The sequence below is a fragment of the Acanthochromis polyacanthus genome, chromosome 6 (genome assembly GCF_021347895.1).
Source record: "Acanthochromis polyacanthus isolate Apoly-LR-REF ecotype Palm Island chromosome 6, KAUST_Apoly_ChrSc, whole genome shotgun sequence".
Lineage (NCBI taxonomy): Eukaryota > Metazoa > Chordata > Actinopteri > Pomacentridae > Acanthochromis > Acanthochromis polyacanthus.
Window position 1 is genome coordinate 33,994,507 of NC_067118.1, and position 14,281 is coordinate 34,008,787.

At 40.7% G+C, this 14,281-nt stretch overlaps 1 protein-coding gene across 1 annotated transcript in view; it reads right to left on the minus strand.

The window, feature by feature from the left end:
- plcg1 (phospholipase C, gamma 1) overlaps positions 1-13,489 on the minus strand; it is a 29,009-nt gene extending 15,520 nt beyond the window's left edge. Inside the window, exons 1-10 of the mRNA XM_022190183.2 lie at positions 13,170-13,489; positions 11,681-11,968; positions 3,328-3,480; positions 3,040-3,133; positions 2,885-2,932; positions 2,273-2,357; positions 2,046-2,129; positions 1,602-1,624; positions 1,443-1,512; positions 1,254-1,355 (exon numbers count right to left, since the gene is read on the minus strand). Of these exons, the coding sequence (XP_022045875.1) occupies positions 1,254-1,355; positions 1,443-1,512; positions 1,602-1,624; positions 2,046-2,129; positions 2,273-2,357; positions 2,885-2,932; positions 3,040-3,133; positions 3,328-3,480; positions 11,681-11,897 (876 nt within the window). The 5' untranslated portion in view covers positions 11,898-11,968; positions 13,170-13,489. The remainder of the gene's footprint in view (positions 1-1,253; positions 1,356-1,442; positions 1,513-1,601; positions 1,625-2,045; positions 2,130-2,272; positions 2,358-2,884; positions 2,933-3,039; positions 3,134-3,327; positions 3,481-11,680; positions 11,969-13,169) is intronic.
- Between the last annotated feature and the right edge of the window lie 792 nt (positions 13,490-14,281).

Below are 14,281 nucleotides of genomic sequence, written 5' to 3' on the forward strand. Positions count from 1 at the left end.
ATAATTTAAAAACAACTCTTTTAAGATCTTAATAAATGTTGAAACTAAATTTACATCACATCTTTCACTACATCCATCTCCGTAAACTAAGCAAGTATTGCAGCAACTTGCAAATATAATCGCATATGCACGCATGTGCTGAACATCACCAATGTGCACAATAGTTCGAAATACTCCGAAAACCACAGAGCAGCTGTCTTGTGGCCAAGTTAATGTTCTTTAGCAAACTCCATCAGTCACAGAACAACATTAAATTAAGACTTGATACTCCGTACATACAGAATATGCATAGGCTTCATTTGGATTTATTTGTCAGTTAGAGCTAGACATGGAAAGGTTTGGCTTTCATTCAAATAAGAGAGGAAAAATGGATAATCTATGATGTAAGAAGGTTTAATGTTCAAGTAATATTAAGATTAAGGCTCATGCAGAGTTAACTGGCTATCTCAGATAATGCAAGTTGCAGACAATGCACACCTTTGTCACACATGGAGTAAGCGATTAGTGTGAACACTTTAAACCACTGAGATTGGGCAGAGTACTTGCACTCATATCTAGTCTCACACGTCAAATTTCCATCACCACCAAAAACCGCTGCAGATTTGACGTGACAATGACAAGCACTTTAGACTCAAGTAAGAGTTCAGGCCTCAGGTCCAAAAGATCGACACTTGGATTCCACTCAAGACGTGATGCCGTATCAATACACAAAAATATAGCCCTACAATAGAATTACTTCACCCTGTAACACTGCTCAGTACAGATCAACAACAATAACTTGTCTGTCATAATAATACTGTGACATATTTTTGCTTTGCTAAAGCATTCCCCTCAGTATAGCCAAGGCCTGTACACCTGCTATCCAACACTACATAACCTCAGGCACACAGAGCCAGTACCATCTCCTGCAGGCTGGCTCACACCAGCTTCCTCTTCTCTTTAGTCAATCATAACTTTATGGTGACCACAAAAAGCTTCCCTCGCTTTCTGCAGAACTGTCATGTGGCGCCACAGTCAACCTTTTCTGTCTGTGTGGGAGGAGGTGCTTTAGGCTGAGATCATGGCTATCCATGTCAATTTCTGAGCATCTCCCACCCACGTCAACAACACAGGGGGGTATCGGAAAAGATAACTAGCGAAAACATGCTTACATTTTTCCATTACAGAGCAAAGACCCAGAAAAGAGCAAGAAAAGAATTGAGAAAAGGGGGCGAAAAAAAAGAAAGTGTGAGAGGCGGTCAGAGTGTGTGCACCTCGTCTTGTTGGAAATAAGGCTGCTCCACTTCTCTCAGAGGATCCTTCAGGTAGCCGAACATAAACTCCTGAACCTTGTTGTTGTCTGTGGCCCAAATTTCCTGGATTTGTAGACAAAACGCAGATGGATTGGAAAATGCAAATGAAACAAATCTACACTAAACTAGGCCCAATGATTGAGAGGTTACCTTTTGAAACTCCAGGAGGAAGCTCTTGAAGTCCTCTAGGGAGATCCTCTGTTCGGGTCGGTCAGTGAACCTGGCAGAGAAAGCATGGGTCACTTCAGTTAACAGACATCTGTGACTGAACAGACAGATTCACTGTGTCAGTATCCAGTTTTGACTTACCTTTGTAGAAATGGGATCTCCACCTGAAATATCGGACAAAAAGGAAAATTTCAGTTAATCAAAGTGCTGCAGGTTCAGTGCATAGTACTAATCATGAAGATGGACACAGACATCCTGTAGGGGGGAAGGAGGGCACTGAGGTCATCCATTTAATCTGACCCCAGCCAGGCTGCTTGCCTCCTTCTTTCTGTGTGTGTGTGTGTGTGTGTGTGTGTGTGTGTGTGTGTGTGTGTGTGTGTGTGTGTGTGTGTGTGTGTGTGTGTGTGTCCTAATGGCCTCCACCACAGGGGTTTGGTAGGTTTTTAACTGGTCCATATTGATCCTGCAGCCATTTGAGAACAGACAGATGGGGGATGAAGTGTGCGCTGGCAGGGCATCAGATGGGGTGTGAGGGGATGAAAGTGCTGGGACTATCTGTGGAGGCATAAAAAGGGCTGCACTTACGTTTTTCTGAGCGTCAAACATGAGGCTACGATACAGCTGGGCAAACTGGCTGAAGGACACGTCTCCATTCCTCAGCTCGGAGTCCTATGAAGCAAATATAGTCATGAGGGAAGGGAAAATGGCTGTTACCGATAAATCTTTAGCCTCTAACAACATTATAGTGAAAGGGAAGTGGGCAGTGGAGACGGGAGTGCGAAGGAGGTCTGTGATAAGGAGGAGGACGTTACCGGAAGTTTCTCTCGGAGGAACTTCATGTTGGGCACCCTGTAGTTGACCTGGCTCAGCATGCTCTTCAGATCCTTACAGGATATCCTAAACGCATACACACATTTTGTTGAAAAATCAAAACACAAACATGGATACGCACGTACAATACGCGCATCTAGATGTCACTTTGCCGGGGAGAAATGTGATTTTAAAGTCTACAGACATGCTGAGACTTCATAAATAGACACTCTGCATGCTTTGCTGAGTCGTTTTGGCTTCGCTGCTACAACACAGCCTGGAATCTTGGCCAGATCAGACAATACCCAAACAGCGCAACAAAGGCTTTCGTCAGGGATGTAAGAGACAAACATCTCTGTGCATCTCCTCCATTCTCTGCAGTCTGTTTCCTGCTGCAGGAAGAGTTGCTGGTGTGTGGCTGAGAGGTTAGTTCCTTCACTACACCTCAACTGAGCTCTCTCACAGACACCTTGCTCTGGAGGTTACGCTGAGGAAAAGGCACACAACTGGTGCGCAAAACAACAGAACAATCGAGTTACATCCAATTTTGTCTATTTCTTGTGAGGGCGATCGGATTAGCGTGGCAGTTTACAAATTGAAACTGGCTGACTTACCTGTCTTCTCTGTTGCGATCAACTGCGTAGAACTGCTTACGTAACCACCTACAATAAGACATTTAACAGATATAAAGCATTATAAAACAGAGCAAATGCTGTCTACTTGTGCAGCATTTCAATACTTTTGACTTTGTGGTGTGTATTAACGATACCTTTCTATCTGAAGTGGTGTTGGGGACTTCAGTGTGTCAGCCACGAGCCAGTTCAACCCCTTCACCCACATGGTCATCTCTTCATCAGATGTTGCTGAAGAAGAAATCAACAGTTCAACATGTGACTGAATGTCAGAGTTTCTCTTCTTAAATTTCCAGTTAACGAACAATAAAATGAAGAAGACAGTAAGCAGGAAAAGCTACTAATGGGGACCCATGTGGGTCTGTAATAGTAGCGAGAAATACTAAGGGACTACTTCTTCTGAAAGCCTCTCTTTCTGTGCGTACCTGCCAGGCTGAGTGATTTAAGGCGAAACTCGGTGCCATAGAGAATAACAAAGCAGTGAGCCTGATCCAGTCGTGCTGCTGAGTCTTCCACATAGCGCTCGAAGTCCCGGGATTTCTGTCCAGGACGGATCTCCTTGATTTCTCGAATGTCAACTGAGGAGACAGACACAAATACAACAGTGAGTGAAACAGAAAGTCTCCATGTCTTCACACATTCAAATGGTGTCCTCATTAGAGATGAGCAAAGCGTAAACATCTGCAGTGGTTTAAGACAAAGGAACTCTTCGCACATCTATTTCATGAGATAGGTGTGCAGTAGAAAGACGAGTATTTTCAGAAGCTTTAAAAGACTCACTGTGCAGCTTGCAAAAATGCATTGTGAAGGTGCTTGAAGCAGACAGTGTATCAGTATAGCAGAATTTTAACATCCATTATCTTCTGATAGCAATATGGTCAGAATATGAAAAATCTCCTAAAATATTAACTTAATATGGTTGCATAAAAGGCTGCACCCCATTTGTTTGATTGTGAATGACAGAATTTTATAACGATAAGATCCCATCATCACAATACCAACACTAGAAAAGCACTCGGAGAGCGCATACCTCCGCCATGCTGTTTGTCCGTCTGTCTGTCTGTCTGTCTGTCTGTGTCTGTCTGTCTACAGCATAACTCAAAAAGTCATGGACGGATTTTCACCAAATTTTTACAGGACGTCCGGAAGAGCAAGAGTAAGAATCGATTAGATTTTGGAGGTGATCCGAATCACCGTCTGGATCCAGGAATTTTTTGAAGGTCGAAGGACAATTGAGAGATGGCCTAGCGGCCATCTCTCAATTGGACAGAAAAAAATGGATCCAGACGGTGATTCGGATCACCTCCAAAATCTAATTGATTCTTACTCTTCCGGACATCCTGTAAAAATTGGGTGAAAATCCGTCCATGACTTGTTGACAGACTTGTTGACAGACAGACTTGTTGACAGACAGACAGACAGACAGACAGACAGACAGACAGACAGACAGACTCCGGTGATTACATAACCTCCTGGCGGAGGTAATAACACCGACTTAGCTTTAACCTTTCTATTGACTGCTCTTCAATTTAATCTCATGTAGTTTTTCTTCCCCTTATGCTAACATCAACCTTACAGCACACAGACAGTGCATGTACGAGTATTTTAAGCCCACTGACCACATGAAACAGCAAAGCCAAGCCCATGACACAAACCACATATAGATGTACTTCAAGTTAACACTCACATTATAAAGATATTGCTAAATATGGACTCCATCAAAAAAAAGGTGACGAGGTTTTATATCCTGCCTTTTACCACTGAAATAAACAAAAAAAAACTCATCGGAAAACAGGCGGCTATGCGTCAGTTCCACAAACCCGTTTGTGAGGGGAGCAGTCGGGTCATTTTCACTGTTGTACATACACATGTATTTAAATGTGTGTGACGTTAAGAGCACTAGAAATGGTTTAATAATTTACAGTAAATACGACAAATGTAAGTCTGACAATTATGACAGGGAATATAGCAGTGCACTGGTTTCACAGGGGCTGAACTGTTTGAGGGAGATAACTATAAAATTACGATTGTGACATTTGAATTTATCATTCACTGTGTAATAGGTTTAAAACATGACAGAGCATCAGCACATGAGACACCATCAAAAGCGAAACTAGAACGGGGAGAACAGTATTAATCTGTATAACCACTGAAAATTTACACCCGGGGTCAGATGCGCCACAGAATGTATGAAGTGTGTGGCTAATAAATGTGGCTAATAAATAACAAGACCCAGTTAAGTTGAACCACAGCCTGTATGCGCAAACCACATGGAATACACTGATGTTGAACGTTTCAAGCAGTTTGAATTAAATAAAATAGAATTAGCGCATTTTGTCATTATTTAATAACCACACCAGGGTTTGCTCATTTGTTCAAATTGCAATATTAAATGAGCTAACTGTCATGCTGTCCTGCGGGTCAAAATTGACCTGGTTCCAAGTTTGAAAATGTGTGTGTGTGTGTGTGTGTGTGGGGGGGGGGGGGGGGGGGGAAACGACGACGACTCTGATGTCCGCATTTTCAACATTTTTGGGAACTCTCTGAACATTTTTTGGTGGAAAAAAGAAAAGTGAAAAATGTTTCTTAAGAACATTCACACAAAAAACAACCAAAATCCAGCGAAATTCGCTGGATTTTGGTTGTTTTTTTGTGAATGTTCTTAAAGAAAACATTAGAAGTTTTACTGATACATATGTAATGATTTTAGATATTTTTAGGATTTTTTTTTTTGGAAGATTTTCATTAATTTTTTGAAAATATTTACAAGAATTTTCTTGCCAAAGCTGTTTTTTTTTTTAAATTAAAAAAAAAAACCTTTAAGGGAAACTTAAGGAATTATTGGAATTTTCTTCCTGAAGGTTTTGCAAATTTTCAGAAATTTGGGGAATTTTTTTGTTGAATTTTTGTATTTTTTCAGACAAGGAAACAATATTTTTTGGTGCCCGTAAATGAGGACAACAGGAGGGTTAAATATCCAGCTCTAGTTTTTGGACAAAACTGTGTAACTGTTCATCTTAAGTAATGACAACTGGGGGGAAAAAAAAAAAAAAAAGCTAGCACAATTTTGTCTCGATGGCATTAATCAGCAGTCAGAAACACACAAAAACTAATGTGTAGGTTGTGAAATAGCTCAGCAGGTTCCTATCAGTGTTACATTAGCAGCAGTTAAAGACCTACAGCAGGGACTCTCCTGCTAAACACACACACACACACACACACACACACTTCTTTCAGCTCCTGCTCCTCTTCCTGCCCCCGAACCACACATCCTGTGCTTTTGTCGCCTACACACCACATCTGTGCTTGCGTATAGGTGAGCATGTGCATGCTCTTTTCTCAAGCATAAAAAAAAAAAAAAAAACAGTATGTCTTCTCGCAGAATTTCACCAAGCCGAGCTCTCTAATCACACATCATATCTCTGTTTACTTTACCCGCTATACGGGCCAGCAGACTTCCGTTGAGAGCACGGCAGCTTTGACAGGCTGATCTGTCAGACAACACTTTTCGTCATTTGAGTCAAAATATTTGGAGCCTGCTTCAGACAGATGCAGGAAATAAGGAGATGACCAGAGGTGTAACCTTACCAAAAGAGATGAGAGGAGGCATCCTGCAACACACTTCCCTCTCCTTCCTTTTCACACCATTTCCACCATACAAACTACTGTCAATAAAATAACACATTTTAAACCAAAGACATTTCTAATACCAGGATTTGAGGAACGTTAAGGTTTTCTACATCTACGCTTTTTCATTTAACAGAAGAAATCCATATTTTAAGATGTTAAATATCTTTATAATAGCTTTAGCTAAAAACAATAATATAGTGCAGTGCTAAAACAAAGAATCATTTTCTTGACATTTTCCTCTGAAATGTGAGGATTTGCTGCCTTTCTTCATTATACTGGATATCACTGTAAATAAGAAAAGAAAAATTTGTGTTTTGGACTGTAAAACGAAGCAGACAAGATGAAGTGGCAGCTTATTTTTTCTATTTTTTGACATGTTATAGACTAAAGTATAAAAAAAAAGTTAAAAAATGAAAAAATATAATGTTATAAAGTCTATTTAATTTAAATTTTTGAATATTTAAACTGATTGGAACATAAGTAAATAAGCTTTTAACACTAATTTGCAATTTCATGGCAGTTTGGTCACTGAAAAGTTGGTATTTGGTGTTACAAACAAATAATAAAAGGAGGTTTGATCAATACAAATACGTACTCCTCACTCCGTTTAAAAACTAAAACTCCACAACGTCGGCAAATACCTTGCAGTTATGTTGCTGGATATTGCAATTATGACATAAATCAGAGTAAAAAATGAACACATGACATGACTTTAGGATAAATAAAAAGTTAAAGGTACATTTTTTGCACATTAGATTGCAGCTATTACTGCTCTATTTGAACCTGAAAACAGAAGCAAGACTGATATTACAGCGTTCAAATGGTTGGCTGTGTGGCCAAAAACGTGACACTGTTTCACTGCGCACTTCCACATCAGCTGATCCATATCAGCTCCTTTGATAGCCCGACAGACAAAGTTAAGCAGAAGACTTTCCCTCTGACAAACTACTGCCAAGCAGCTACATGGATATGGTTCCTCTTTCCACCACACTGTAAATGGAACGAGTCCGCGGTGGAACTGTGCTTGTTTTCCAGTGACAGCCTGACCTGTAAAACATTTGTTTTACAGACAGTCTAAAAATCCAACTGTGTTGCTGTTTTCCTGTCAGTGGTGTTAATGTTCCACAGATTTGTTGATATATTTCTCATAAATAACCTGGGCTGATGACCAAGTGTGCGACAGAAAAAAAAGGAATAGTGTCTCAGCTGAGAAACTACATCAGACATCTGAGGTGAGAAAGCATGCGTCCTTTGCGGGAGGTATGGAAAAAGCAGCTCACGACGATGACAGTTTCCACAGATGTGTGCAGGTAATTCCATCCTCGTTTATGTGACTGAAAAGTCAATAAACGCGACCCCAAAGATTTCTTCATTCGTCATTTCTGGTTCGTTTTCAAAGACGTTTCCAGGCTACAGTTGATAAAGTTTACAGCAACTTTTAGTGAGCGCGGGTGGCCTCGTCAAATGTTGGGACTCGGACGACATGCAGATACAGTCCGGAGTTTGAGTTTTGGTAAAACTGCAAGTTCACGTTTCTGAAGAACACACAGTATTTAAAAAGCCCTCTATAAATGTTAACACACGCCATGACAACTGAGCTCAGTGTTCCATTCACGTTCAAATTAGGTCTGCCACCAATGATTCTTTAGATTACAGATTAACCTGCCAAAAGATGTCTCGACCATAAATAGTCCGGTTGTAGTGTTTTTAGTGTTTTAGTTTCCCCAGAGTCCAAGACGGCATTTAAAACCAAACGGTATTCAGTTTACAATGACATTTTTAAAAAGCAAAAATCTATGACGGACAACATTTTGGTGATTTTTGCTGGAAAAAAGACTTGAAGTACAAATTAAATTACCCAGCTGCATATTTTTCTGGAGATCTGCTGTTAAATTCAGTGACCATTTGCTCCAGCCTTAAAAACAACTCTTAGAATTTGTTTTAAGTATGTATGTGGAAATTCCTAGTCTGACATTAGTAGATCTATTCTGCAGTGACTATAGAAATTAGCATTGTGTGAAAAAAATCTGAATTATATTCAGACTTATGATGTGCAACTTACTATTTATCACAAACCTACATATCTGTTATATTCTGGACTGCAGGGGTTCTCAAAATCATACATATGTGTGTCATATAACTTTACAAAAACATCCTAAAAGTAGGGTTGCATAGCTAAAATGAATAATAATCTTCAACTGCGGTCTTGACAGATGTGTGCTCACTCACAGAATAAATCCCATGCAGGTAAAATCACTTGATTTCAGCTTGAGTCAGTCTGAAATTAGAATATATATCTTGCTTTAAAATACTTTTAGTTACACACCTGTCTAAGCAGTGTGTACTGCAGCTACTGAGTGGGGAGACTAGAAGCTTCTCCGTGTGACGCCCCCTAGCTAACTTGCAACTTGTGTATTGATAATCAGACGTTTAGCTGACTGGGTTCTCTTTGAGTGATTTATATTGAGTTTAATGTGAGGATAATAAAAATGTTCAATCAGCTCTGCAGTATCAATGTATATTTTTAGCTGGCTGACTGACTGGAGTTTCAAGGCTGATAAGTGTTTGACACTAACGTGTCTATGTCCCCCGCCGCAGACATGGATTTGAAAGTCACAGTGAACAAACGCTCGGTGTGACCTTGAAAATTATGTGAAGGTCACCCAAACTGACTGGTGTCGGGGGATCCTCCTAATACATGTTGACATCAAGTTTGGCAAAGATCCGACAATTCCTTCATGAGATATCGCGCAGACAAGGATGCGGGACGTACGCGAATACTAGGTCCCCTTCTTCACGCGTTCACACCGCGGGGGACAACAATAAAATCCAATAACGTATACCAAATGCAAACAAGAATAAAATCTCTGGATCTCTTAAGATAGCCTTTTTCAAGAATGGCGACCAAGATGTGAGGCATTCTGCAGTTAAAAAACAAACTTGTCTGTCCTCGCTGATGGACGGATTACGTAATGGTGACATTTTTGCTAACTCGCATGAAATCTATGTGCACATTTCTGAAATATTTGCAACACTTTGTCACTTACTGGCCAACAAATACACAAAAACTATAAACATGTGAAATAAGCTGATATTTTGTAATTATTTACTGATAGTTTAGCTTTTAGAAATTAAACTGAGTAAATGTACTGCTGTGATCACTGTGAAGCAGTCCTCAATGATTTGACACCTTGGTCGCACTGTTCTACTACAACCAGTGCAAAAAAGCATAGAGAACCACACCAAAAAAATTCTACTTTCTGTCTGATTTCTGACACATGTCTACTTATCCAGTGCTAATTGGTGAGATTGGGTTTAACGTAACGTTTGGGGGAAAAAACTCCAAACTAAAGTCCTCTACTTCAGTGCCTGAGAGCAACATGAGAGGATCTACTGACGTGTGTCCAGGAACTGCTCAACCAATCATTGCTTGAGCCCATGGAAATTTTTAGTGAAAGTTCATTCATAAAAATGTGAAATTGGCTCATTCAGACTGTGTCAGAGCTTGTCAATTAACATCCTAGTTGCTCTGAGATGTTAACGGGAGTTGATAGTGCAAAATGATTCACACTGAAACATGATTTTGATTCATGCTCATGTTGCTTGTTATCAGTAACGACAAATGTTCCAAATATGATCTGTATGATAGTGAGCATACTACGCGTGACGCTTCACTACAGCCTCTGTGGAAACAAACTGCATTAATTCACCACAGTACGAAGTTAAGAAGACAAACTTCTTTTCTTTAAAATGATAAGACTGTGCATGTGAGTTACTCAAACTTTTTTATTTAGGACAAGCCTTGTCTGCACGTCTAAGAAGATTGCTACTGCCAATTATTCTGCAAGACCACATCCTGCTTTGTCAAACCAGATATACATGTTATTGCACCACACTGCAATATAAATATGTGGACTACAATTGAATGTTGAGTGTTGTTAGGTTGGAAAACAGACAAAGATTTTGAAAAATGTAAAAAGTTTGGGGGTGACGCTTCGCAACGCTTTAAATTTATCCAAAAACTCAAGCGCCGTTTCCACAGATAACGGACACGATTCTCTCGCTGCCATTGATAAAGGGTAAATACACCAGACCAAATTGTTCCTGAACGATCACATGCTTCCAGTAAAAACGATGATATTCTATTTCTGTACATTAATGAGCAGCCGAGGCCAATTTCACCTCTCCAGGAGTATCGAATGGCAGCTATGAGCTCACGGGCGTATGAAACCCTTCATTGCAGAGAAGATGATACTGCGTTTTTAAAAAAAGAAAAAGAAAACTAACTACCATCCTTTGTGCGTGTGTGTGTGTGTGTGTGTGTGTGTGTGTGTGTGTCTGCTCTTTTTGTTGCATCCGGAGCAGAGTGCAGCTGTGCACAAGGCATCCTGCTACCCGAGAGACGGCCGACTTAACGAGTCACTGAAGGCCTGTGTGTCCTCAGTTAGACGCGCTGTTTTGTTGAAGATTAACCTGAACATCGGCTTCCTGCTAAATTACAGCATATTCCTATTAATGGAACAAAAGAGCGCAAGGAAACATTCTCTCTGCTCATCGTCGACTCTGGATATATTCGTACCCGACATGCGATTTATCTGCTTCTGGACACCGACAGTTGTTCCTCTGACATACACACCTGCTGTTTTGAGATATGTATATAAAACAAAACTCATAACTGCACTTTTAGGCGACTGCTCTTCCAGCAAGATGAACTAGAAACTTTCAAAATGTGGCATTGAAAGATTGGTTTTCCTTTGCTGTAATGCCATGACATAGCTTTACTGTCATCTTTTGCTATTCTTGAAGATTGTGTGCATGTATACATTACTAGTCCTTGCTTTTCCACATTTTCTTGCATGTAAAAAGCACCAAAAATCCCCCAAATATTGTCACACACCTACTATTTATGTATTTGGCTGCGAAAACTTGAATTTCACCCAACTCCTGTGACTTCAGAGCCATCAGGTGAGCTCACCAAATCCTTCGTGAAGCACTCAACCATCTTGTAACACGCTGTAGCTGTCATATTTCTGCATGGATGCAAACTAACCAGTTCTGGCACCTTCCTAACTATAACCAGGACTCAAGAGCATCACTGTGTGCACATGCATGTGTCTATACATGTATTTGTGTTTGCACGCTACTCACTCTCGCCCTCTATTTTATCTGTGCCACGAGTCCAGATAATAGTCCTGGTCTCCAGCTTCACTTGAAATGTCCTTCTCTCCGGCCGCTGGGTCTTCTTGGAATAAAACAGCGTCAGTACTGTCCCCAGCTCCAGGTCTCGGTACAGGTTGTTCATCTCCGTGTCGTTGTCCATCCATGGCACAGGTCCGTTGGAAAAGAAGCCAGAGGTTCCAGCCATGTTCACTTCCCCTGTTTGTTATCCGTTTCCTCTCAGAACAATCTGCTCAGTGCAGGCTTACACAGGGATACCTACAGCAGGAGAACACAGGGAGACAGGAGGGGGGAAACCCATGAAACAACAATTCTCCTGAGATTTCTAGTGTGTCAATGCTATATGCACATTACACTGCAGCAAGGAGTTTCACGCTGCTCAGAAGCTTTAAGTAATACTGGAAAACGTGCCATGCAGTCATGTTTATATAAATACATGTACCTGCTGTCACAAGTATGTGTGAGGGAAAACAAAAGTCTCCAGCATCTGAAGTTACTTTTACATTTTAAGACACTCATTTTATGAGCTAAATGGGAATTTGAGCAGTGTGAGCATTGTCTAAACGCCTCAGTTAAATTTAATAACCCAAATCCTTTAGATAAGGTTTCTTATTTCCACAAACAGACAAAATACAGCCCTGTATGTAAACTAAATTAAACACATATTACATTACATATTTAAAATTGTAGGAGTTGAATGCTTTGTGAATGAACATCCAAATCCACAGTGCATTTTTCTCTTCCTTACTTCAATGTTTTGTACATGACAAGACAAAATTGCAGTACAAACACACTATTTGCTCCTAGTATACATTATATAGTGAGATAAAGGTGCATAATGGAGTTAAAATAGAAGCATGGGGTGCTGACAAAGCTCACAGTTTAAGCATTTCATAACACACGTGATCGTATTGATTTTTGTACATACTGTGAAGGGAGCTTATTCCAAGTGTGGAGTGAAACCTCATCAGAAAAAGTAATGACCTTACTTACGAACAGTGACACCCAACTAAAGATGTTAACACCAGATAACTTCATCTCCAACATGTTGTCTTTTTTAGCTTCAATCCAGCACCACCAGCAGCAGGGAGGTTAAATCTCATTTAAACTGGTTTTTCAATACGACCAACAGGCCTGTAACCTACTGCAGGAAAACAAAGTTTGCTCTATCTTTTTTTTAAGGAATACAACTGGTGGCGAATGGCAGCACGGTGGGAATAACAGCGTAACAAGAACCGTCTGGCTATTTTCACGGCGTGGAAACGGGGGCCGGTGTGTGCTAACGTTTGGCTAGGTTAGGAATCACGGCTCGGTTCAAACCCACGAAGACGCTCGGGTAGCTTCAGCCGTTCTTAACCATTTCTCCCTGTTTTCTTCGCAAGAAGAATTTAAGCGGAAAACAACCCGTCACGAGGCTAAAAGAAAAAAAAAAGAGGACTGGTGTGCTCCAACTACCTACCGCCGCAATCTCGGCCCCGACCGCACATCTCCAACGGCTGAGGCTGCTCCTCTCGTCGCTCCTCTCCCGTCGTCTTTCTCCGTTTTTCTTTTCTCTCCCCTTGACAGCCCTCAACGTTTTCCTGCGATTAAATCATCGCCAGGGCCTCGGAAGGCGCTGCGGTCCCAACGACAACCGTCCCAGTTTGCTCTTCTTCTCCCCTCCAGCCGTCCATAGAGAGAGGCAAAAGCAGACAGCGAGAACCGTGGCAAGACTACGCAAGTTTGTCCGCTCTCGGATCCAGCCAGCGGCGCAGGCCCTTCCCCCCTCCCCCGGCCCACAGCGCTCACACACTCCGCTTCCCATGCGGGCCTTCACTATAAAAGGAGGATTTGTTAGCGAGACGTTTTAACCACAGGTTGTTGTGGCTTGAAAGCATTTTTTATTGAATTCCAGGCATTAGACCAGGAGTGTCAAACTCATTGTAGTTTAGGGGCCACATACAGCCCAATTCGATCTTAAATGGGCCGGACCAGTAAAATCCCAGCATAATATAACCACAACTCCAAATTTTTCTCTAGCAACAACCTTGTTTTAGTGCAAAGAAGTGCTGGAAAGAAAGAAACTTCAGTATCCAGACAGTAGGCAAACGCAATTAATCTCACAAAGTGCGTCCTTCCTCACTCCAAAAATGTATGAAGAAATACAAACCTTAAAGAAAACATATTTTGAAAAATGGACTTCTATAAACAGGAATATAAAAATAAAACTCCATTATCTAGACAATTATAAATACAGCCAATTTCCTTAAGTGCCAACTGTCTGCCTCAAAATAAATAAAATAAGAAAGGAAGATTAAAAAAAATACATTGCTGTCAATAAGTACATAAAATAAAGTTTGCATGTATAATATCATTTAAATTATTGATCTGATACGAGATAATCCTTTATCAATCCCACAGCAGGGTAACTTGCAGTGTAATAACAGCAAAGGGAATAGTGCCATTAACCTCAACTGTTAATGTTACTAACCTGCTTTTAGTTGTTTTATGTAAGGCTGTTTAACACTTAATTTCCCTTGGGATTAATAAAGTATCTATCTATCTAGTGCAAAAACAAAGGGACAACGGTAA